At 45.8% G+C, this 25,590-nt stretch overlaps 1 protein-coding gene across 4 annotated transcripts in view; it reads left to right on the plus strand.

Annotated features, from left to right (window-relative positions):
- The first annotated feature begins 371 nt into the window (after positions 1-371).
- The window catches only part of TRIO (trio Rho guanine nucleotide exchange factor), a 369,954-nt gene continuing 344,735 nt past the window's right edge, over positions 372-25,590 (plus strand). Inside the window, exons 1-2 of one of the 4 annotated variants that reach the window (XM_067730393.1) lie at positions 10,172-10,539; positions 14,449-14,519. Coding sequence is in view for 3 of the 4 variants with exons in the window: in XM_067730389.1 (XP_067586490.1) it covers positions 1,549-1,762 (214 nt within the window). In the remaining variant the exon portion in view is untranslated. Of the gene's footprint in view, positions 534-977; positions 1,162-1,533; positions 1,763-10,171; positions 10,540-14,448; positions 14,520-25,590 lie in introns of those variants that run through there. The other 3 variants (XM_067730390.1, XM_067730392.1, XM_067730389.1) reach the window with 3 other exon arrangements.

The raw sequence follows: 25,590 nt of genomic DNA on the forward strand, positions 1-25,590 counted from the left end.
GAGGCTCGCGGCTGCTGCCGGCGCCCGTGATCCCGGAGCTCCCGCCGGCCACGGGCCCCCGCCCTCGCGACTGCGTGTCCGGCACGGTGCGCGCTGCTGCCCGCGCTCCGGCCGGCGCCGCCGAGGCCGTGGCTCCGCGCCCCCGCCCCGCGGCCGGCTCGCGGCTCTCGGGCGGAGTCCTCGTCTATGTGGGCGCGCTCCTCCGGCCGAGCCGCCGCCGTCGCCGCCGCCCGCCGCCGCCCCGGGGCTCTGCGTCCACGCGCCGGGCGCGGGCAGCTGGGCGCTCGGCGCCGCCAGGCCAGGCGCGGAGCGGGCGGCGCGCGGTGCTAGGGGCGCGGGGCCCGAGCCGGGCGCGGCCGCGGGCGCCGCCGCAGTCATGAGCGGCAGCAGCGGCGGCGCCGCCGCCCCCGCCGCGTCCTCCGGCCCCGCCGCCCCGGCCAGCGCGGTGAGCTCGGGCTGCGGGGGCGGCGCCGGCGAGGGGGCCGAGGAGGCGGCCAAGGACCTGGCCGACATCGCGGCCTTCTTCCGATCCGGTGAGTGCAACTGCGCCGCTGCCCGCGCGCGCTCCTCCAACCCCGCCGCGGAGGCGCGGTCCGCGGGCCCTGGCGCGCCCGGTGCTCGCCGCCCGTCGGGCCCGGAGCGCGCTCGCCCAGGCCGCTGCCCCGTGCCGGGGCTCCCGGCTCCACACCGGCGGGTCCCGCTGCCTGCGCCGCCCCCCGTGCCGTGGCTCGGCCCGGACGCCGCCGGCTCGCCCTTCCCTGCGCCCGCCCCTCATTCCAGGGTGAAATCTCCCCGTCGCCCGCCCCGGAGGCTACAGCTCCACCGGTTGGGGCGCCGGCTCTTTGTCTCTTTCGAGGGAGGGCCGAGGAGGCGGCGGCGGGGACGGCGAGGGCGGAGGCCCCTGTCCCGGAGGCCGAGAGGACGGGGGCGGCGGGGCCAGGCCCGGGAATGCGGGCTCTCATCTGGGCCCGTCTCCGGGGCTGATTTGTCCCTGGCCCCTCGTCGACCCCGTAAGCCGCCTGGTTTCTTCGCTCGGTCCTCTAGCCTGTCACCTCCCCAGACTCGATCTACACTTCTGGGAAACGGGGCAGCCATGGCACCCGCCGCCCAGGGAGGAGGGGAGGTGGTGGCAGACATGAAGCGCGGCCGGCCGGGCGATGGGTGAGCCATTGTCTCCGGGGGTGGCCCGGGAGGGACATCTGGGAACGTGGTGACCCCGGGGGGCGGCGCGGGGCCGGCACTCGCGGGGCACTGCCTGGGAGGCAGTGCCAGGTGGCCCAGTGTCTCTCGGGCGAGGAGGGGGGTGGCCGCGAGAGAGGCGAGCTTTGCGGCCGGCTCGCGGGGAGGAGGCGCGGGAGGCGTGACAGGGCGTCCCCGGGACCCCGGCGGCGGCGCCTCCTCCCGCCCGGGCCCAGATCCCGCGTGAGCTGGCCCCGCGCCCCGCGTCCCCGAGCCCAGTTCCGTTGGCTGGCGCGTCCGGGCGGCGGCAGCCTCGGGGCCCGCAGCCCGGAGCGCAGCGCCCAGCGGGCCAGGTGCGGGGCAGGGAGGATGCAGACTCGGCGCTGGAGAGCCGAGGAGGGCGGGCCAGGTCGGGGCCGCGGCGGGCGGGCGGGCGCAGGGCGCGTGCGGAGTGCTGGCGGCGGCTCCCGGGATGACGGCTGGGCCGGGGACGTCGGAGGAGCGGCCTGCGACGGGGCGCGCCCCGGAGGCCGGCGGCTCACGTTCCTTCGTGGCCTCTTTCAAAATCAAGTCGCCAGATTCGGTGAGATCAGTTCGGTAATCCGGGTCACAGGGAGCAGTTTGCAGCGGGAGGGCGATGGTCGGAGGCAGAAGTGAGCAGTGCCGGTGCATCCCTGGTTTAGTACTGTCTTCCCTCTTTTCTTGGTCCTTGTCAGGTGGCGTTACTTTTGAGTCGTTGTAAGAGATTGGTTGTGGCTGGGAGTGACATACGCCGACTCAGCACTGTCAGCTTGGGGTTAATATACTCCCCACTGCGCCCTCTCCCCGCGAGGTCCCCGCAGAAAGCAAAGGTTTAGGAAAACATGAACTCCTTCAAATGAAAGCATTTTATTTTGTGCAACTAGCCCGATAGAGAAGCCCCGTCTTACCTCTTAATAGCAGACCTGGGACGTCTTCCCTTCATGCCCTGCAGCTAAGTCTAGTATGTCTTCTCTCTGTTTTTACCACCTGTCACAGAATAATGGATTCTGTGCAGAATTCAGCTCCTTTCTCTTAGAAAGGCGCCTGTGCCCTGGTGATGGAATTTTTGGTGCTTTCTGAGACCGGACTTTCTTATATCTTTATTATGCATAGTAGAGAAATCACTTCTTTCGCTCCGAAGAGTCTCAAAAGACATCAGGTTGGACTGGCTGCTCACAGAAAACTTGCTCCCAGTCAGTGTGGCTGTCCTCAGGCTTTACCTGGCGAGGTAAGTCTGTTGGTGGCCATGCCTAGGCCTGTGCTTCTGCTCCTCTGCTTGGTCTCCTGTACATGTTCAGTTTGGGGCAGAGCCAGTCGGTGCTGCCTACGGGTTTATTCCTTTCTTTCTCCTTCCAAAATGATTGGGCAAACTGCCCCTTTAGTTATCTGACTTGGAAACAGGAACCAGAGCAGATTTTACGTAGGCAGCAGTTGCGCTGTCCCATCCCAGGGGTAGCCTGGAACATCTTTTAAAAGTGCTTTTCCCTCCTTTGGGCAACTCTGAATCCCTGACCTAGATCTTGGCTCCAGCATCTAGGGCAGTGATATTTGGCAGAGGGAGGGTGGAGAGGGACCATTCATTTGGATTGGTCGGATGGGATGGGACGAACGTTTAGACAGATGAAGCAGGAGGACCCTGGGTGGGGACCTCACCTGGTAGAATGGCTCAGGCAGGGGTCCTCCTGGGCAGTTCGGGTTGAATGTGGATGGCTGAACAGAGAGGTCAAGTCCGTTAGTAAAATCGAACATTTTTTCCTAAGATGTAGAAACACAGGAAATAGGTTCTCGTTGACTGGGGTGGACAGATCAGGGTGTGAACATTTTCCTAGGGTGTCGTGAGCCTGGTACTTAAGATTGCCAGTCTGACTTAGACAAGGCGTTTCTACTGGTTGCCTTTCATTTCTTGGCCCTGGAACTGTTTGCTTGGCTGCCTTATTTTCTTTCCTCCTTTTTGTTCCTTGTCTGTCCTGCATTAAATTTTATCCTTGTAGTCACTGATTGAAAACTGGTACCCATGGTTGGATGAAAGAAGGAGAATTTAGCTTGATAGAACTTTTAAATAATTAGAGCAGTTCAGGCATAGAAGGGGCCGTCACGATTACTGGACACACTCAAGCAGGGGCACTGCCACCTGCCAGGGTTCGGAGCTGGGTGCTGGGGGCAGGACTCCTGCACTTGGAGAGGGTCTCGGGAGATGGCTCAGGGGCTGTTTCCTTCTTGGATTCCGTAGTTCCCTCTGAGCCCCCAGCACCTAGTGGTTATTCGTCACTTTTCTTTTAAAAAGGCATCACAAACGTGAGCTGGTCCGTTAAAAAAAAATTTTTTTTAAAAATTTTATGGAAGAGGAAGCAGGCTTCTAGGGAGGTTGAACGACTTGCTCAGAGTGGAGCTCCGGTAGAGGTGGGGTCAGGACCGGGAAGCATGCCCCTGACTCTGGGCTTCTTTCCCGGAAGCCTGTCATGGCCAGGACTTTGCCTACATTAATTCTCAGTCCCACCGGGACCACTCACTTTTATTGCCAGTCTCTTTTGGGGCTCTGTTCTTGTGGCAATAAGTCATTCTTTCAGAGCTTTCCCTTTAACCTTTCTAGAGTGTGTGTGGGGTACTTACATAAATGCATTATTTTTAACCTGCTTGGCATGTTTTAGGTTGGCATTAAATGAATGTGCAGAGAATAAGGGTTTGTGGTTATTATGAAGCGTCACGGCTCATCGTGCTGTGTTCCTTTCATTACTAAATCTTATTCTGGACTCCTGGCTGCAGCGCTTCTCTTTCCAATGGAATATGTGAAGACAGTCAAATCTGTTCCTTAGTGAAGGAGCAGTCTACATATCCTTCTATGTTGGTCTAATGGTTTCCTCGTGGAATATCGAGGGAACTTGTCTTTGTATTTATGCTTCTAACACCACTTAAGTAGCTGGCTTCTGAGCTTGTGTTGCTGCTGCTTTGTATATTTAGAAGCCTGGCGGCTTTGGTCTTTGTTAGCACCAATAATAATTATCAGTTGGTCCTTGTTACCCTCAGTGTTTTGAAAAGGAAAGTTGAAGAAAATGAAACTTGATAGTGAATGTTGGTTTCCCCTTTCTCAGTGGCACAGTGAGGCTCAGTTTTAGAGGAGAGCAAAGAGATAGCTGAAAATATCCTGTAAGTGATTTTCAAGAAATCAAAGAGCAATAAAACAATCATTGAAGGAAACTTTCCGTTGAGACCTTGTAAACTGACTTACTGACATGGAATATTATATTTTTTCCTTTGCGATTTAACCATCCAAGATTCAAATGAAGATTTAGATGAAGCCGTTTAAACCATTTAAATGATTAACCAAGATTTAAATGAAGCCAGTGGTTCTGTTTGAGATGGGGCATGGGTTTAAGTATGTTTTTCAAATGTATATTAAAAATACGTGATTAGGGTGGCCTTTTCAGACCTCTTAAATGTTGTGATAGATTTGGGATTTGTTTCTAAGTGAAAGATGTGTTTGGAGCTGTTATAATCTAAATCAGCTCTATCTGATATTTAAGTTTATTTACTTGACTCCTCTACTGAGAAAATTTTCTCTCATATCCTTGGTGGAATTCCAGAGAAAAGTCAAATTCTTACTCAGTACTGCCTAGTAAAGTCACTTATGTTGCTAGGGATGAATTGTGTTTTACTATAAAAAGCAGTCTTAACAACCCCCTTCTTTCCTCCTCGGATCTATCATGAATTGGTTTTTGTTTCCTTAAATGCATTGTCTTGACAGATTTTTAGTAGCGCCGCTGGCAGAGCAGTAGCTACTCTGTGGATGGTGAAGAAATGGTTTTGGGTGAGAACCCTACTACATTGCCCTGAAAGGCAGTGGTACCTCTGACGCCGCTGCTCATTTCTTCCTCTTGCGAGTGTTCGGCTGAGTGGACTTGGGTGAACTGACTGGGGTGACTGTGTTGTTTGTCTTGTGGACAGAGATGCTGTCTTTTGTATCTTCTCCCTGCTTCTCAGCCCCGCTGAAGCCTCACTCGTGGGTAGTGAATAGGATGGGCCCACGGGTGCAGAAGGGGTGAGAGGGATTAGATGGTACAAAGACAGAGTTCTCTTTTGTTCTACTCCAGATTCTGCTGGTGAGCTGTCCAGCAAGCCCTGGGCAAGGGGATGAGCATGCATGGGAACCTTCCCAGTGTGCCTTGCGAATGGGAATTCTGGCAGATGTATCGTTATTATTCACCTGGAGCCATTCCGGGTATCGCTATCGCTGTGTCTCTGAATTAGGGCAAAGGAGCAAGGCTGTGTGGATCAGGACCCCGCAGGGTGCCTTCCCCTCTGCCTACTCTCCATGGCCCTGGGCTCCTGTGCCCGCTGTGGAGGCACTGCGCACCCGAGCCTCTGGCTCCTGCCCCTGACACAGTGCTCAGCTCCGACCAGACCGCGATGCCACTCCGTCTCTGCCACTTGAAAAAGAGGAGACCCTGGCTAGAGTTGCCAACGCCGTCTCCCAGCATTGTGGCATCCTCGAGCCTTCCGCACAGACAGTCTTGTTTATGGGAATTCTTGCCCCAGCGGTTAATGGTTGGCGAGTGCCTGAGTCTCATCACTTCTTATTTGGTAGTGGAAGCACTCAGTTTGCTTACGGAATAGTTGTACCTTAATTTCCTCTTTTTTGTTCCCTCTCCACATAAGGAAGCCCCTGGAAACCCAAGTTCTGAACCACCTGCCCTCTGGGAAAGGTTGTATGTCTGGGGCGAGAGCGAGAGTGAGAGTAGGGTGTGTGGACTTTCAAGCGCAAGGTGTAGGGGCTTGAGCTGGAGAAAGGCGTTTCTCTGGGGTTTCTGGGGTTTTTTCCTTGTGAGACCTCCTGGTCAGTCTGGACTATTTGGTCTAATGCCAGATGTGCTCTGGCAATGTGAAACCTCCTTTTGGTGATAAATATACTTGACTTGTAGATTGCTGACTTTTTTGATCAGCCACACGTCTACTCTTCTCTGGTTGGGGAGGATTGTGGAGTAATCTGTAGAGCAGATCTGTGTTTTGGAAGCATCACACTCTTTGGGCTCTGTCATAAATTGGTACATTTTAACAGTTACCCTGACAGGGGAAGCTTTAATGAAAACGTTAGTGAGCACACAGAGTAGATTCTTGGTCTAGGGTACTTTGCGTTAGCAGTGTCCGCGTGAGTTCCTCAGGCTTATTTTCTTACAGTTTGTAGCCCTGTTGTGGACAGCGATGAATTGCACTCGCTTTCTCTTCAGGAGGGGTTTCTGCAAGGTCCTGCCAGCTGCATGGCCCTCCCCTCTTTTCCTTCAGTCTCAGGAAGGTACTTGGTATGCTGCTCTGTTCCTGTCCGGCTGCTGGGAAGGGCTAAGGCCCTTTGCTGTCTGCTGTGGTTGTTAGCATTAAAAGGAGTAGGTGTGAACAGATAAACTGGTACATCCATTCAGTTGATGCTGAGTGAAGGAAGCCTGTTTCAAAAGGCTACATAGGGTTCCACTTGTGTGACATTCTCAAAAACATAGAATTGCAGGGACAGAGAACAGATTGGTTGATTGCCAGGAATTAGCGGTGGGGAGAGCGTGACCACAGAGGGGCAGTGTAAGGGGCACTTTGAGGGATGATGGAACTGTTTTGTATCCTGGCTGTGGTGGTGATTCTATATATTAAAATTCATAGAACTGTACATGGAAAAAAGAATCTAGTTGTACTGTATTATAATGTAAAACATAACATAAAAAGAAAGGCTAACCACAAACTGGGGGAGAACATTTACATTACAAATCAGACAAAGAATTATATATACAGGATTAAAAAAAGGCTTCCTCAAATCAATAAGGAAGTAGACAAACAGACAATTCAAAGTACAAAATGGCCAACACATATTCAAGGAAATGCAAATAAAAACTGTGAGGTACCAACAAAAGTCAAATCTAATAGAAGTCATTTATCTAGGTGAACTTGAACAAAACTGAGTTATTTTAGAAAGATTTTTTATTGATTTTAAGGATAGTAAGAGTCAGAGTGACCTCAGTGGGACCAAACTTCCTGAAACGTCTAGGGGTCGCCTAGAGAGACTTTGAAGATAGTTACGGGGAAGTAAAGATCCTTTTCTTGGATTCTGTAAGAAGCGTAACTTGGGAGTCCATTTGGCATATAAGTCAAGTCTGCGGACTTAAAAAAACTATCCGTCACCTGCTTCCAATTTTCCCACTCCAGTGAGTTTTGCTGCTGTCCAGATAGAAAAAGAGTAGCACATGCAGGTGGTCCGCTGTGCCTGGACATTCCTGGTGTTAAAGAAGGAATTTCTAGGAATAAGTTTCATTTGGGGGACGGGGCGTTGTTCCTGCATTAATACCTATGTGAGGTCATTTGCCCTCTGTTCATGGACCTTCCTGTATGTAATTGACTCTGAAGCTCTGTGTTTTCGCCGTGTTGACGGTTAATGAATGAATTTATAAAGTGTTAGTTTCCCCACTTAAGACTCATAACCATAAAATAAAGCTGAACTTGAGAAAAACACAATTCAAATTTAAAAGTATGATCCTCAAATATTTTTAGATAGGTTTTGTTGGTGTCTTGTTTTTCTTTGTGTGTGTGTGTGTGTGTGTGTGTGTGTGTGTGTGTATCTTGGAAAAGTCATACCACACCCCACTTTGGAATTCTGTGGAATGGGTGGTTTCAGTGCAAGAAGAAATGAATATATCAGAGACTGATTTAAAAAAAAATAAATTTATTTATCTATATTTGGCTGCACTGGGTCTTCATTGCTGTGCGCGGGCTTTCTCAAGTTGTGGCGAATGGGGGCTACTCTTCGTTGCCGTGCGCGGGCTTCTCATTGTGGTGGCTTCTCTTGTTGCAGAGCACGGGCTCTAGGTGCGCAGGCTTTTGTAGTTGCGGTACGCGGGCTCAGTAGTTGTGGCTCGCGGGCTCTAGAGCACAGGCTCAGTAGTTGTGGTGCACGGGCTTAGTTGCTCCGCGGCATGTGGGATCTTCCCGGACCAGGGCTTGAACCTGTGTCCCCTGCATTGGCAGGCGGACTCTCAACCACTGTGCCACCAAGGAAGTCCCACAAAGACTGATACTTGAAATCTATCTTAAAAGAACCCATGTTTCTTAGTATATGTGAAGAGACATGTATAAATGACGTGTGTTTTAATTTTAATTTGAAATTTATGCCTATGAAAAGTCTGTGAGAGTTTGGTCAAAACAGTATCTATTTACAATTGTTTTCCATCGTTGATTCCTTTTACTTCACTTCGTCTTCTCGCGCTGACCCACATCTTCAGGGATTCCTTTTTCCTTCATTGCTGCTGCTGTTGAACCCCATGTCTGCAAACCCAAGCAGGGTACTCCTGGGCCATTTGGATTCTGAAAGGTGTATGTTTTCTTACTTGCTTTTACTGTTAGTTAATCCTTGTCCTTCATGGCAGATGTGCTAGGATCTTCAGGAATAACAAAATACATGTTGTTTTTTGGATAACTTTATTAGTTTAGCTTTTAAATGATAAGGACCAAAAAGTACAATTCCTCTATCATTCATTCTGAAGGTGCACACAAATATATTGGGAAGCAATACTTTGATTAGAATGTTGCTGTAAGTATTTCTACTGAACTAGACTCACTCATACGGTGAAATCTCTAAAGTTTAAATTGTCTCATATTTTGGCATCCTAATAACGAACAGATTCCTCATGTCTAATACTAAAATAGATGTTTCTTGCTTGTAGGTAGCTTTTTTTTTTTTTTTTTAATTCATGATTATGAGAAATCCCTTCCAGCCGTCTCTGCCCTTTTCAGGACCACAGTGATGATAGCTGGCATGCAAGGGACCGTTACTAGCTCCAAAAAGCCAGATTGCACAGAGGCAGAGTATGTTTCACACATTTATTTCGGAGTTATTTCACCTCCATTGAAATGTTGTTGCACTGTCCTAATATATCTTGGGTTCAGGAACGTTGAGAACCGGTGCTAATTCGATGGTTTCCAGGCCAATCTGTTTGCTTCACGTGACAGTTCCGTTCACGTGTCCCTGGACGGGAGCCTCTGGGAGAGCAGCTCCTCACGAGACTAGTGAGCTTCAGCGTTTTCTTAGCTGGCTGTGTACCTGTTTCTTTCCTGATATTTAACCGCAGTCTGAGAGATGCAGGATCTGCAGGGTTCGTTGTCGGGCATCTCTCGTCTCCATGGCATTGCTTATAGGTCCTGTCTCAGCTCTGCTGGTTGCTGAACACACAGAAGGGGACAGCCTGTTGGTGAGATGGGACCTGCCCCCCTGAACCAAATTACTGGAAACTTTTGACTGTAGACCCTTAATGCAGGATTAAGGTGGGATGATGGTAGATTTCCCGTGACAGCTTGCAGTGTGGATCGGGGGCTGTTTGGGGGGCAACTAGGATGACGGGCAGTCTTGGAACAGCCCTCTGCCTCTGCACGAGCTTTGCTGTTACCTAAATCTTTAGTAGCAGCTGCCAGATCAGCGTGGGAGGGAGGACCCCCAGCCGTCAGGGGTCAGGTAACACCTTTGGAATTAGGCTCCATAAGCGGGTAAAATAAGTGCATCCGGAAAGCAGTAACCTGCTTGTAAGGTCAGAGGATGATATTTAAAAGAGGTTTATTTTCTTGTCTCCACATGTTATTAATGCCAGTCCTGTCCTTCAAGAAAACCTGGTAAAGTCTTTCTCTTAACTGTTATCTCTGCTGCTGCTACCATCTGAGTGCCTGTGATTCGAGATGCTGTGCAGGTGTTTTATATACGTTTTCTTATGTAAAATCAAATTCCCCCTTCCAGCAGGTGGATGCTATTTCTGGGTTAGGATGAGGATCTCAGCCTCTGGGGAGGTTGAATGACTGCCCCAGTTTGCACTGCTTGTAGGGGCTGAAGCTGGAATTTAAACCCATGGCTGCCAGACCACAAAGCCCTGACATGCCATTTGCTTCCCTGATGGAGGGAGAGAGTAGAAATGACCCTCACTCTGTACAGCATCCCACAAGGTACTGTGCTGTAACTTTCAGATCTTTAAAGCTGAATATGTATATCCTTGTGTGTTGAGGATGGAAGCTGTAATTTAAAAGTCTCACACCAAACAAAAGTGGAATGAAAGATTCCAGGGTAGAGCAAGCATTTTTTTCACGTTGGTCTGAGCCCTATAATTTAGCTTCTATGCCTTTCCTTTTGTCACCTAATTAAAAATGATGTTCCTTTTTACATAAATAACCCTGGTAAGCCCAGCTTTCCCACTGAGGTGTATTGAGTTTTCCTGGCTCCCAGCTGTTTCTGTCTGGGGAGGACTCCTGTGGAAGTGCTGGTCCCTGTTTCTCTGGCTGTGGACTTGGCCGGGGAGGAAGTCTCTGCGGCGGTCAAGGTCAGCTGTCAAGGTTAGCGGAGGGAGGTTTGGGAAGGGCGGGGAGAGGCTGGCCGGGGAGGGAAGTTTTTTCAGCGGGTTGATGTGTGTGACACCTTATAAAGATTACTGGGTCTTCCTTTCTGATTGAAGAAGGGAGCCCGGGTGGGGGAGTGGGGAGGGGCCAGAAGCTGTTAAGCTGCTTTGTCCGGGACAGTTTTATTATAAGGTGGGTGTGGTCACTCCTGGGATCTTTCTGTGTAGCTATTTTGTTGCAGCCACTCATGTCTGTGCTGTTATTCATGGAAATGTGCCCATAGATGATGAATGTTGTGGTCATGGGGAATAGATTTATTTTCCACCATCCTCTTTTAGTGAGATAAGTCTCGGGCATGTGTTCTAGGCTTTCCTACATGTGGGGTGCATTTTCGTCAGTCACACCTCATCCCGCCCTCCCCAAACTGTAGCCTGATTTTATGCGATGCTTCAGGTTTACTGCACGTGCAGGTCCCAGCAGCATTTCCACACTGGGAACATGATCAGTTTTCATGTGTCTCTGAGTAACTCCACATCTACCTTGGACTTTTACTATTTCAGTCAGAGGATGGTTGAAATGCTGGTGTCTTGGATGTAGACATTATATAACCGGAAGGTGTATTGTACTCTTAAAATCTGCTTTTCATTTCCTCCTGGTTTACTCAAGGAGTTTCTGAGTTTCAGGTTTTTTCATTTTTGTTTAATTCTCGCTTTTAAAAAATTTCTAGAATTACAAAAGTAGCACTGGCCTGCTGTTTAGTGGGAGAGTGTGCTTTTGACCTGCTATTTTAGTTTATCTTTGATTTTAAACCAACAAAGGAGGTACAAGGCTGAAATCCATATCAACTTAGTCGAATTGAGATTTCACTGTATGTATCATTTTCGGCTGTTTAGTTGGTTCATGTCTTCATTGTTGATTACATTTAAAGTTTGTTGAGGTTTTCTTTTTGGGGGGCGGGAGCAGGTAAGTTTGTTTTGAGAAGCCAGTATTCATGTTCAAAGAACTCATATTCCCCAGTTGTTACTATTTCACCTCAGGTGCATCACCTACCCCTCCCCTCCCCACGCCCCTCTAGATACACACACACATACACGTACATATATGTTTTGTATATATTAAATTTACATATTACTTTGTTTCTGAACCATTTGAGAGTAAGTTGCAAGGTGATGGTCCCCTTATCTGTAAAAGGTGGCTCGATAGTATTGTCTAAGAGCAAGGACATTCTCTTACAGTAGTGACCCAAATCGTTAATTTTGATGTAATATTATTATATAAATCTGCTGACTTTACTAAAATTTTACCAGCTCTTCCAGAAACTGTTGGCGATTAAAAAATTATTGGTGGCCCAGCACTCTATCCAAGACCACATATTACATTTAGTTGTCATGTCTCTTTGGTTTTAATTTGGAACATCTCCCCAGCCTGTCTCTTCTGTTACTTTGACATTTTTGAAGATTCTAGTCACTTCTTTGGAAGACTGTCCCTTGGTTTGGGTTGTATGATTCCTAGGTTCAGGTTGTGCACTTCTGGCAATAAGGGCTGTGTCCTTCCCCGAGTGCCCTGTCAGGGACACAGCTGTCAGCTGCCCCATTGTGGGACATTTGTTCAGTTTGGTCATTTGATTTAGGTGGCGACTACCAGGTTTCTCCACTGTATTTTTCCCTTGTAATTAGTGTCTTGTGGGGAGATAATTTGAGACTATGTAAAATCCTGTTCCTTTCCCGACTTTCATTTGCTGGTTGTCTCCGTTAATGGCTTTTGCCTGAATCAGTGATTACTATGATGGTTACAAAATGGTGATTTTTCTAACTTCATTATGTCTTCTGTATTTCGTTGGTTTTCGACCGTAAGGCAGAGCCTCTCCTTCTGCCCTACTTATTTATTTATATAAGTGTGACCTCATGAATTCCTGTCTTATTCTGTGGGTTATAATCCTTTGTTATCATTATTTAGTTTAATGCTTAACTTGTCCAAGATCTGGCCATGATGTCCTTTCAGGCTGGCTCCTTTATCTTCTGTGACATGTTCCCATCATTTTTGGGGCACTTTGTTATTTTCTGACACAGTAAAATATTCCAGGCTTATGTTGTCCTTTCCTTACTCCAACCCTGAAATCAGCTGTTCTCCAAGGAGCCCTGGTTCATTTTAGCAGGAAACAGCATTAAGAAAGTCAGTCTGGGCACTAAGTGTACTTACTGCTACAGGGGTTTCATTGCTTCTAGAACCTCTCAGTGCACAGAGCTAGGAAGTGGGCAGTACGTATGTGTGTATGTCCACACATACATGTATGTACACACACACAGTGTCACATGCACACGTGCCGCTTTTTCTGCACCTGTCTGTCTAGAATAAAAACCATGATTTGCTACTCATGCCTTCAATTCCAGTCCAGTACTACAAACTGCATTTCAGTCTTGCCCTTCCCAAATTTGTAATTCCTTTCTCTGATGGTGAAGGCTCCTTTTATCCTCAGTGTCTTTGCTGATTTACTCAGTCCTAGAAAATGCAGTAAGCAGTTTCAGAATGCTGAGCAATACCACTGTGATTAAAAGGAACCTACATCTTCAAGTTGAAACTGTTCAAATCGGCAGTTAGCGGTCAGCTTCTGTTCAGCTCTTTGCCTTGTCACTTAGTCACCCAAAGAAAACAGATGAAGTCATGCCTGGAACTCCCCTGAGGCATGTTTAAGAAAAGAGCTGCCAGACTCCATCAACAGCTCACTTTCTGGGGATGTGGAAGTGCAAAATTGAAAAATAAGGAGTTGCCAAAAAAGAAAGGGAGATCGATTTCTAATAAGTATGGTTTATAAAGCTGACACCTGTTGTGGGAAAAACACTTTATCATCTTCATTTCCATATACTAATTGCTGGAAGAGAGGAGGAAAAAGGAAAGTGTTGAGATAATAAGAATGAATGAGGAGACGTGAGGGATGGTCTGGGACCAGGTGTGTGTTAGGACCAGGATGGAGCAGTGGTGGTCCTTTCACAGGAACCCATCACATGCTCCGAGTAGGGAAGGAGCTGAGTCCCTCTGGAGGAAGTCATGAGTCACGACTTGGGAGACCTGCTTGCTGCCCTTCATTGACCAAATGTTTCTTCGCGGAAATCACCTGCAGTAAATTTCATGCCGCTGTGTAGTGTCTGCTGTAGCGCGGGGTTTCTGGGACGTGTGTGTGTGCACTCGGTTCCAGAAACCGTAGACCACTGGGTGCAGATCTTTCTTATGGTACAGGCAAAGTGAATATTGGCTGTTCAGTGTTTTGCTCCATTAAATGATGACATAGAACATGGGCCCTTGATTTGGGGAGACAGTCTCGATTTCGTATATTGTGTTCTGTATTTTCTGTGACTGTCCTCATGTTTGTCAGAGTGTGCTGTGGAATATTTAGCCTCTGGACCTCTACAGGCCCTTCCTACAACTAGACATTTTAGCAAGAAGAATCATAATTTGCTTATTAATGTTTTAAGGGTGAAAGCCTTTTGATTTAGAAAACTTGGGGAGTAAAAGGTCATGATTGCTAATTGGTCAAGCATTCTGGGGAAGGACGTGGGTGCTGAAGACGGTCTGGAATTAGCTAGTGGTGATGCTTGCACACATTGTGAATAAACTAAACCCCACTGAATGATAGCACTTTAAAAGGGAAAATTTTATAGTATGTGAGTTACATAGCAATAAAAAAACGTTATGGCTAAATGGGCAATATTTCAGATTCTTGAACAGCTTCATTTATTGTGTGCTTAAGCCACCAGCTGTTTAATTTTCATAGCCGTCTGCAAGGTAGGCAGTGACATCCAGTTTTATACCTGAGGGAGGGGACTTAGCGAGGGCTTTTAACTTCCTGTAGGTTAGTAGCTAGTAGGGGTGGCCAGGAGGATGCTGAGCGCGGTGTTTGTTCTCCCCCAGGTGGGTGTCCCCGGTGGAAAGCAGATGCCTGCGGATGGTTTCTCCCGCTGCGCCATGCGTATCACACTGAGGTATGTGACACCATCCAGGGAGCTTTCTATGTCCCTTTTTTTGGTGTCAGGGAGAGGAAAAATAAGTCACTCCTCTTTGAAGGAGGGCGTTGTGGATAAGATTTGGTTGGGCTCCAGTTGTGATTTGATGGTACCTTTGGTAATTTCTTAGAAAGCGTTGGATTAACTGTCCCGTTGAAAATTTCAGGGAGTCTCAGTCAAAAAGAAAAGGACGGACTTTGCTTCCCAGTAAGTGGTGTATTTGGGGACAGAGAAGGGCACACCTGAAGTGGTTCAAGCCGGTGATTCTTAGTCTCCCTCGTAGCGTCCTGGGGGAGTTGAAGGGAGAGGAGCTCGGCGCTCTGCTCCTGCTGAGCATGGCCTGGACATTAACAGTTGCACCCAGTGTCCTCCTGCTCCTGTGAGCTCTGTATTTTTTTTTTTTTTGCGGTACGCGGGCCTCTCACTGCCGTGGCCTCTCCTGTTGCGGAGCACAGGCTCCGGACGCGCAGGCTCAGCGGCCATGGCTCAGGGGCTCAGCTGCTCCGCGGCATGTGGGATCCTCCCGGACCGGGGCACGAACCCGTGTCCCCTGCATCGGCAGGCGGGCTCTCAACCACTGCGCCACCAAGGAAGCCCGAGTTCTGTATTTTTGAACATTGGAGTCAGCTCTGCTCACTCGCATACACGACCAGGAGTACGTGTTAGAACTCCAAGACTGAAACTGTATTAATTTGCATAAAATCGCATATGCTCTGTTCAAGAATTTTCATTGTGCCTGTTTTAGAATTGAGTTGATACTTCATAGAGAGTATGTTAGCGTCACTTAAAAGAAGACATCTCAGAAGAATTTGTGTGGCTTTGAAATTACTTTTGGGCGAGGTCCCTGAAAGAAAGGAACCACTGAAGACTTTCGTTCTTTTTAGCATTTTGAAACTGTTTCTCCTGATTATATACATTAAAAACATGTAAAGCAGGTTGGGGTTTTGTCTGCTGTGTAGCATGCCTGCAAGGGGACCAGAGGTCTGGTGGAACGAGAGCCTTCCTGCTGGGTGGTGACCTTTTTTATGATGTTTGGCCTGTCGTCTTTGTTTCTCAGTTTCAGATGCCCAGCTCAGAATTACTTAGCACTTGAAGTGGTTTTCATCTTCAAAGGACTTTATGGGCATTATTTAATATACATGGCACTGTGTAATGAATGAGCTGTTTATCCTTTGAGCAGTGTCAGTATGCCAGGTGCCATACAGCTGGAGAAGACAAAAATAATATTCCGTCCGGTGGGAGTTTGTATTCTAAAGAGGCAAGATGATTAGGCAGATTCTCTCTTTTGGCCTCTTTTTAAAAATGTGCTGGGGAATAATGTAGAAATTAAAATTATAAGAGGTGATCAACTAGCTCAAGTCCACCTAATTGGAATTGCTCTCAAGGTGAAAATGAAATTTGAGATGCTCTTAAAAAAGACCTAGTCTATTATCTCTCACTTATCACACATTTTTTGACATACATAGTATTTTTCCTGTTTACAGATGAGGATTTTGCTAAAGCTAGGGCAGATTCATTTATAATTCTCTTTATACCACCCCCAAATCCTGTTTTTCTTTACCTGGTGTAGGGATGTGCTTTGCAACCAAGGCTGCGTGTGAGCCACAAACGCGGTTTTCTGAGTTTCCGACTGGGTCAGTCCGTCCACCCTAGCTGGGCTGGCTGGCCTCAAGGGAAGCTTCTGGACCGCTTGCCCCGTCAGCCTCTCGAAGGCCCATCGCACACCCCACGCTGTGTCTGTGTTCTTGCCCCTGTCTGTGTGTTTGGTGTTCCGTCCTCTTCCTGGTTTTCCTATAACTGACTGTCAAGCATCACTTCCTTTAGGAAACCACCTGTCTGTCTTCTGGCCTCCCTGGCCATCAGTGTTGGCGTAGTACCTTGTGTAGACCGTGTTCTGGTTCTGGGTCTTTGGGTCGTAATTGTTTCCCGTGAGTGTGGGCTGCTGGGCCTCTGGGCCTGGGCAAGCTCCAAGGAGAGGCAAAGTAAATGCCTGTTGTGATTTATACCGGTGGTTCCTTAACCCAGACTGTATCAGAATCACCTAAAAAGTTAAAAAAAATTACAAATCTCCAGCGATTTTCATTTAGTAGTTCTAGAATAGGGCCCTAGAATCTGTATTTTGAAAAAGCCTTACTGGTAACTCAGATGCACAGCTAGGAAGAGGAACCTCTGAGTTATGCCGAGGTGCACATATTGGTTATGGGTTATGGGGCCGTGGCCAGTTTTGGTTAAGGTATGATACGTGCGATGTGCAGAACCATTTCACTTCCATGCCTAGAGGGAATGGAGAACGTGAATGTGGTCCGTTTATGACGGGACATCCTTCCTGAAGGAGAAGACTCTGGCTCATTGAGGAGCTCGCTGACCAGTCTGGTTTTCTGTTGTGTGAACAGACTGAGTGCACAATTGGCCCACCAAACTTGCATTTGTAGTCACCGTGTTGCCACAGAGATGTTATGTAGTATTGAAGGAGATTAGAGAAATCACATCGTAAATTATCAGAACAGATGGCTTGTAATTTAACACTCTCCTAGCTCGTATTCTTTGTACTGGTACTTGAGAACACTTGAAAATATCTGTTCTTACTTTGTTTTTCATCTTTAAAAATGGCAGAGTTCATACCATGATTTAAAATGGAGATAATGTATGCCACACACACAGTATACAATGGCAGTGATGTAAAGTGGGGAGAATATTTAAAGGATTTTGGGAGTGGCCTCTTTACCTCTGCTTTTAGAACTCACACATGATTTGCAGCTTCTTTTTTTTTTTTTTTGGTCCACTTAGAGATTTCATACTCTCCCTTATTATTTTGATAGCACTAGTCAGGGCTAATTTTTATCTCCTGGCTTGACAGTAAAAGTAATATCACAAGATCGTATAGATTCAGGCAACATACTCACTTTCAAGGTGTTTTATATGTGATCAACAATGTAAAGGGTATTTTCCATAAGAGGACCTTTTTCCTGTTCTAATCTATGGACTGATGTGCAACACTTAAAGACTGCATCCCTCATCAAGGACAGTTATTCTTTGTCTCTTGCAGGGAACTGCAGCTTCACTGGAGTTCTGGAGTGTGCACATGCGTATGCCCACACACACACACACACACACACACACACACACACACACGCTTGTAATTTACATCGTGTACGTGATCAGAGTGGATACATGTCTAAACCACTTCAAATTAAGAAATGACAGTCCTATTAGTGTAATTTAAAAATTCAGTAAAGCTTACTTTGATTTTTACGTACTTGTAGTTACACAAGAACATAATTTTTAGATACTCTTTTTAATTCTCACATTCCTAAAGTATTCAGGAGTCTTCACAGGCTATGCCTACATACATTTTCATGAGTCTCCTTTCTCATTTGCTGTATGTTAACAGTGATTGGCAAAAAAAATTAACAAGTAAGTTTTCTAGTCCCCAGACCATTCCTGACTTGCTTATATGTCAATGTGTGTTTTAAGCTGAGTCCAGACATTAACAGTACAGGGCACTTCTCTTTGAATCTTTCTCTGCCTGTGTAAGTACTTTTTATGAGCCTGTGCTGCTCGTACCAGTGATGGTTTCTGATGCTACTCAGCGGTGGAACAGGTAGGTCAGTTGTGAACCCAGCACTGTTGGATGTAGTAATTCCTTTAGGATGAATCATTCAGGTGACGTAAGTGTATTGACACCTCTGTGTCAGTGCTAGGGAAAAAAAAAACTTGTTAATTATATCGAAAAGCATCTGAAAAATAATCTTATCGGAGGCCTCAGAGCCGTTACAGGAGTGAGGTGGGAAATGTGGGATTAAGCCCTAATTTCCTTTTTTTAAAATGCCCTAATATTTATTTATTTATTTAACAACTTTATTGGAGTATAATTGCTTTACAATGGTGTGTGTGTTTCTGCTGTATAACAAAGTGAATCAGCTATACATAAACATATATCCCCATATCTCCTCCCTCTGGCGTCTCCCTCCCACCCTCCCTATCCCACCCCTCTAGGTGGTCACAAAACACCGAGTTGATCTCTCTGTGCTGTGTGGTGGCTTCCCACTAGCTATCTATTTTACAGTTGGTAGTGTATATATGTCCATGCCACTCTCTCACTTTGTCCCAGCTTCCCCTTCCTCATGTCCTCAAGTCCATTCTCTACGTCTGCATCTTTATTCCTGTCCTGCCCCTGGGTTCTTCAGAACCTTTTTAAAATTTTTTTAGATTTCATATATATGTGTTAGAATACGGTATTTGTTTTTCTCTTTCTGACTTACTTCACTCTGTATGACAGTCTCTAGGTCCATCCACCTCACTGCAAATAACTCCATTTCGTTCTTTTTATGGCTGAGTAATATTCCATTGTATATATGTGCCACATCTTCTTTATCCATTCATCTGTCAGTGGACACTTAGGTTTCTTCCATGTCCCGGCTACTGTAAATAGAGCTGCAGTGAACATTGTGGTACATGACTCTTTTTGAATTGTGGTTTTCTCAGGGTATATGCCCAGTAGCGGGATTGCTGGGTCATATGGTAGTTCTATTTTTAGTTTTTTAAGGAATCTCCATACTGTTCTCCATAGTGGCTGTATCAATTTACATTCCCACAGTGCAAGAGGGTTCCCTTCTCTCCATACCCTCTCGAGCATTTACTGTTTGTAGATTTTTTGATGATGGCCATCCTGACCGGTATGAATGACACCTCATTGTAGTTTTGATTTGCATTTCTCTAATGATTAGTGATGTTGAGCATGGTTAGTGATGTTGAGCATCCTTTCATGTGTTTGTTGGCAATCTGAATATCTTCTTTGGAGAAATGTCTACTTAGGTCTTTTGTCCATTTTTGGATTGGGTTGTTTGTTGTTTTGATATTGAGCCGCATGAGCTGCCTGTGTATTGTGGAGATTAATCCTTTGGCAGTTGCTTCATTTGCAAATATTTTCTCCCATTCTAAGGGTTGTCATTGGATTTTGTTTATGGTTTTCTTTGCTGTCCAAAAGCTTTTAAGTTTCATTAGATCCCATTTTTTAAGTTTTGTTTTTAGTCCCATTTCTCTAGGAGGTGGGTCAAAAAGGATCTTTCTGTGATGTATGTCATAGAGCGTTCTGCCTATGTTTTCCTCTAAGGGTTTTATAGTGTCTGGCCTTATATTTAGGTCTTTAATCCATTTTGAGTTTATTTTTGTGTATGGTGTTAGGGAGTGTTCTAATTTCATTCTGTTACATATAGTTGTCCAGTTTTCCCAGCACCACTTACTGAAGAAGCTGTCTTTTCACCATTGTATGTTCTTGCCTCCTTTATCAAAGATAAGGTGACCATATGTGCATGGGTTTATTTCTGGACTTTCTATCCTGTTCCATTGATCAATATTTCTGTTTTTGTGCCAGTACAATACTGTCTTGATTACTGTAGTTTTGTAGTAGAGTCTGAAGTCGGGAGCCTGATTCCTCCAGCTCCATTTTTCTTTCTCAGGATTGCTTTGGCTATGCGGGGTCTTTTGTGTTTCCATACAAACTGTGAATTTTTTCTTCTAATTTTGTGAAAAATGCCGTTGGTAGTTTGATAAGGATTGCATTGAATCTGTAGATTGCTTTGGGTAGTTTACTCATTTTCACAATGTTGATTCTTCCAATCCAAGAACACGGTATTTCTCTCCATCTGTTTGTATCATCTTTAATTTCTTTCATCAGTGTCCTATAGTTTTCTGCATACAGGTCTTTTTTCTCCTTAGGTAGGTTTATTCCTAGGTATTTTTTTCTTTTTGTTGCAGTGGTAAATGGGAGTGTTTCCTTAATTTCCCTTTCCGATTTTTCATCATTAGTGTATAGGAATACAGGAGATTTCTGTGCATTGATTTTATATCTTGCTACTTTACCAAATTCATTGATTAGCTCTAGCAGTTTTCTGGTAGCATCTTTAGGATTCTCTATGTATAGTATCATGTCATCTGCAAACAGTGACAGTTTTACTTCCTTTTTTCCCATTTGGATTCCTTTTATTTCTTTTCCTTCTCTGATTGCTGTGGCTAAAATTTCCAAAACTATGTTGAATAATAGTGGTGAGAGTGGACAACCTTGTCTTGTTCTTGATCTTAGAGGAAATGGTTTTAGTTTTTCACCATTGAGAACAATGTTGGCTGTGGGTTTGTCATATATGGCCTTTATTATGTTGGGGTAAGTTCCCTCTATGCCCACTTTCTGGAGGGTTTTTATCATAAATGGGTGTTGAATTTTGTCGAAAGCTTTTTCTGCATCTGCTGAGATGATCATATGGTTTTTATCCTTCAGTTTGTTAATATGGTGTATCTCATTGATTGATTTGTGTATATTGAAGAATTTTTGCCTTGCTAGGAAAAACCCCACTTGATCATGGTGTGTGATCCTTTTAATGTGCTGTTGGATTCTGTTTGCTAGTATTTTGTTGAGGATTTTTGTGTCTGTGTTTATCAGTGATATTGGCCTGTAGTTCTTTGTGATATCTTTGGTTTTGGTATCAGCGTGATGGTGGCGTCATAGAATGAGTTTGGGAGTGTTCCTCCCTCTGTTACATTTTGGAAGAGTTTGAGAAGAATGGGTGTTAGCTCTTCTCTAATTGTTTGATAGAATTCGCTGTGAAGTCATCTGGTTCTGGGCTTTTGTTTGTTGGAAGATTTTTAATCACAGTCTCAATTTCCGTGCTTGTGATTGGTTTGTTTATACTTTCTATTTCTTCCTGGTTCAGTCTCAGAAGGTCTTGCTTTCCTAAGAATTTGTCCATTTCTTCCAGGTTGTCCATTTTATTGGCATATAGTTGCTTGTCGTAATCTCTCATGATCCTTTGTATTTCTGCAGTGTCATTTGTTACTTCTCCTTTTTCATTTCTAATTCTATTGATATGTGTCTTCTCCCTTTTTTTCTTGATGAGTCTGGCTAATGGTTTATCAATTTTGTTTATCTTCTCAACGAACCAGCTTTTAGTTTTATTGATCTATGCTGTTGTTTCCTTCATTTCTTTTTCATATATTTCTGATCTGATCTTTATGATTTCTTTCTTTCTGCTAACTTTGGGGGCTTTTTGTTCTTCTTTCTCTAACTGCTTTAGGTGTAAGGTTAGGTTGTTTATTTGAGATGTTTCTTGTTTCTTGAGGTAGGATTGTATTGCTATAAACTTCCCTCTTAGAACTGCTTTTGCTACATCCCCATAGGTTTTGGGTGGTCGTGTTTTCATTGTCATTTGTTTCTAGGTATTTTTTGATTTCCTCTTTGATTTCTTCAGTGATTTCTTGGTTATTTAGTAGTGTATTGTTTAGCCTCCATGTGTTTTTTTCACAGATATTTTCCTGTAATTGATATCTAGTCTCATAGCGTTGTGGTCAGAAAAGATACTTGATACAATTTCAGTTTTCTTAAATTTACCAAGGTTTTTTTTGTGACCCAAGATATGATCTATCCTGGAGAATGTTCCATGAGCACTTGAGAAGAAAGTGTATTCTGTTGTTTTTGGATGGAATGTCCTATAAATATTAATTAAGTCCATCTTGTTTAATATGTCACTTAAAGCTTGTGTTTCCTTATTTATTTTCATTTTGGATGATCTGTCCTTTGGTGAAGGTGGGGTGTTAAAAGTCCCTTAGTATGATTGTGTTACTGTCGGTTTCCCCTTTTATGGCTGTTAGTATTTGCCTTATGTATTGAGGTGCTCCTATGTTAGGTGCATTCATATTTACAATTGTTATATCTTTTTGGATTGATCCCTTGATCATTATGTAGTGTCCTTCTTTGTCTCTTGTAATAGTCTTTATTTTAAAGCCTATTTTGTCTGATATGAGAATTGCTACTCCAGCTTTTTTTAAATTTCCATTTGCATGGAATATCTTTTTCCATCCCCTCACTTTCAGTCTGTATGTGTCCCTAGGTCTGAAGTGGTTCTCTTGTAGACAGCATATATACTGTGAGTCTTGTTTTTGTATCCATTCAGCCAGTCTGTGTCTTTTGTTTGGGGTGTTTAATCCATTAACATTTAAGGTAGTTATCGGTATATGTGTTCCTGTTATCATTTTCTTAATTGTTTTGGGTTTATTATTGTAGGTGTTTTCCTTGTCTTGTGTTTCCTGCCTATAGAAGTTTCTTTAGCATTTGTTGTAAAGCTGGTTTGGTGGTGTGGAATTCTCTTAGCTTTTGCTTGTCTGTAAAGGGTTTAATTTCTCTGTTGAATCTGAATGAGATCCTTGCTGTGTAGAGTAAACTTGGTTGTAAGTTTTTCTCTTTCATCACTTTAAATATGTCCTGCCACTCCCTTCTGGCCTGTAGAGTTTCTGCTGAAAGATCAGCTGTCAAGTTTATGGGGATTCCCTTGTATGTTATTTGTTGCTTTTACCTTGCTGCTTTTAATATTTTTTCTTTATATTTCATTTTTGATAGTTTGATTAATAGATGTCTTGGAATGTTTCTCCTTGGATTTATCCTGTATGGGACTCTGCGCTTCTTGGACTTGATTATTTCCTTTCCCTTATTAGGGCAAGTTTTCAAGTATAATCTCTTCAAATACTTTCTCAGTCCCTTTCTTTTTCTCTTCTTCTTCTGAGACCCCTATAATTCGAATGTTGGTATGTTTAATGTTGTCCCAGAGGTCTCTGAGACTGTCCTCAATTCTTTTCATTCCTTTTTCTTTATTCTGCTCTGCAATAGTTATTTCCACTATTTTATCTTCCAGGTCACTTATCCGTTCCTCTTCCTCAGTTATTCTGCTATTGATTCTTTCTAGAGAACTTTTAATTTCATTTATTGTGCTGTACATCATTGTTTGTTTGCTCTTTAGTTCTTCTAAGTCCTTGTTAAATGCTTCTTGCATTTTCTCCATTCTAATTCCAAGATTTTGCATCATCTTTACTCTCATTACTCTGAATTCTTTCTCAGGCAGACTGCCTATTTCCTGTTCATTTGTTTGGTCTGGTGGGTTTTTAACCTTGCTACTTCATCTGCTGTGTAATTCTCTGTCTTCTCATTTTGCTTCTCTTACTGTGTTTGGGGTCTCCTTTTCACAAGCTGCAGGTTCATAGTTTCCATTGTTTTTGGTGTCTGCCCCCAGTGGGTAAGGTTGGTTTAGTGGGTTGTATAGGCTTCCTGGTGGAGGGGACTGGTGCCTGTGTTCTGGTGGATGAGGCTGGATCTTGTCCTTCTGGTGGTAGGACCGTGTCTTGTGGTGTGTTTTGGGGTGTCTGTGACGTTATTATGATTTTAGGCAGCCTCTCTGCTAATGCGTGGGGTTGTGTTCCTGTCTTCCTAGTTGTTCGGCATGGGGTGTCCAGCACTGTAGCTTGCTGGTCCTTGAGTGGAGCTGGGTCTTTGTGTTGAGGTGGAGATCTGTGAGAAAGCTTTCGCCGTTTGATATTACATGGAGCTGGGAGGTCTCTGGTGGACCTGTGTCCTGAACTTGGCTCTCCCACCTCAGAGGGTCAGGCCTGACACCCGGCCGGAGCACCAAGACCCTGTGAGCCACAGGGCTCAGAAGAAAAGGAAGAAAAAAAAAGAAAGAAAGAAAGAAGGAAAAGTAAAATAAAATAAAATAGGATAAAATAAAATAATTATAATAAAAAATATATTATTAAAAATAAACAAAATTAAAAGAAAGAAAGAAGAGACCAACCAAACCAAAAAACAAATCCACCAATGAAAACAAGTGCTATAAACTATACTAAAAAAACAAAAGAAAAACGGACAGACAGAACCCTAGGAGAAATGGTAAAATCAAAGCTATACAGACAGAATCACACAAAGAAGCGTGCACATGCACACTCCAAAAGGAGAAAAAGGAAAAATATATATGTATAAAAAAAAGGAAGAGAGCAACCAAATCAATAAACAAATCTACCATTGATGATAAGCTCTAAATGCTAAAATAAGATAAACATAAAACCAGAAACAAAGCAAACCCCAAGTCTACAGTTGCTCCCAAAGTCCACCGCCTCGATTTGGGATGATTCGTTGTCTGTTCAGGTATTCCAGAGATGCAGGTACATCAAGTTGATTGTGGAGATTTCATCTGCTTCTCCTGAGGCTGCTGGGAGAGATTTCCCTTTCTCTGTTCGCACAGCTCCTGGGGTTCAGCTTTGGATTTGGACCTGGCTCTGCGTGTCGGTCGCCTGAGGGTGTCTGTTCTTCACCCAGACAGGACGAGGTTAAAGGAGCAGCTGATTCTGGGGCTCTGGCTCACTCAGGCCAGGTGGAGGGAGGGGCACGGAGTGCGGGGCGAGCCTGCGGCGACAGAGGCTGGCGTGACGTTGCACCAGCCTGAGGCGCCGTGCGTTCTCCTGGGGAAGTTGTCCCTGGATCCCGGGAACCCGGCAGTGGCGGGCTGCACAGGCTCCCCGGAAGGGGGGTGTGGAGAGTGACCTGTGCTCGCACACAGGCTTCTTGGTGGCGGCAGCAGCAGCCTTAGCGTCTCATGCCCGTCTCTGGGGTCCGCGCTGATAGCCGCGGCTCGCGCCCGTCTCTGGAGCTCATTCAGGCGGTGCTCTGAATCCCCTCTCCTCGCGCACCCGAAACAGTGGTCTCTTGCCTCTTCGGCAGGTCCAGACTATTTCCCGGACTCCCTCCCGGCTAGCCGTGGTGCGCTAACCCCCTGCAGGCTGTGTTCACGCCGCCAACCTCAGTCCTCTCCCGGCGCTCCGACCGAAGCCCGAGCCTCAGCTCCCAGCCCCGCCCGCCCCGGCGGGTGAGCAGACAGGCCTCTCGGGCTGGTGAGTGCCGGTCGGCACCGATCCTCTGTGCGGGAATCTCCCCGCTTTGCCCTCCCCACCCCTGTTGCTGTGCTCTCCTCCGTGGCTCCGAAGCTTCCCCCCTCAGCCACCCGCAGTCTCTGCCCGCGAAGGGGCTTCCTAGTGTGTGGAAACCTTTCCTCCTTCACGGCTCCCTCCCACTGGTGCGGGTCCCGTCCCTATCCTTTTGTCTCTGTTTCTTTTTTCTTTTCTGCTGTCCAGGTACGTGGGGAGTTTCCTGCCTTTTGGGAGGTCTGAGGTCTTCTGCCAGCCTTCAGTAGGTGTTCTGTAGGAGTTGTTCCACGTGTAGATGTATTTCTGGTGTATC

The sequence above is a fragment of the Pseudorca crassidens genome, chromosome 3 (genome assembly GCF_039906515.1).
Source record: "Pseudorca crassidens isolate mPseCra1 chromosome 3, mPseCra1.hap1, whole genome shotgun sequence".
Lineage (NCBI taxonomy): Eukaryota > Metazoa > Chordata > Mammalia > Artiodactyla > Delphinidae > Pseudorca > Pseudorca crassidens.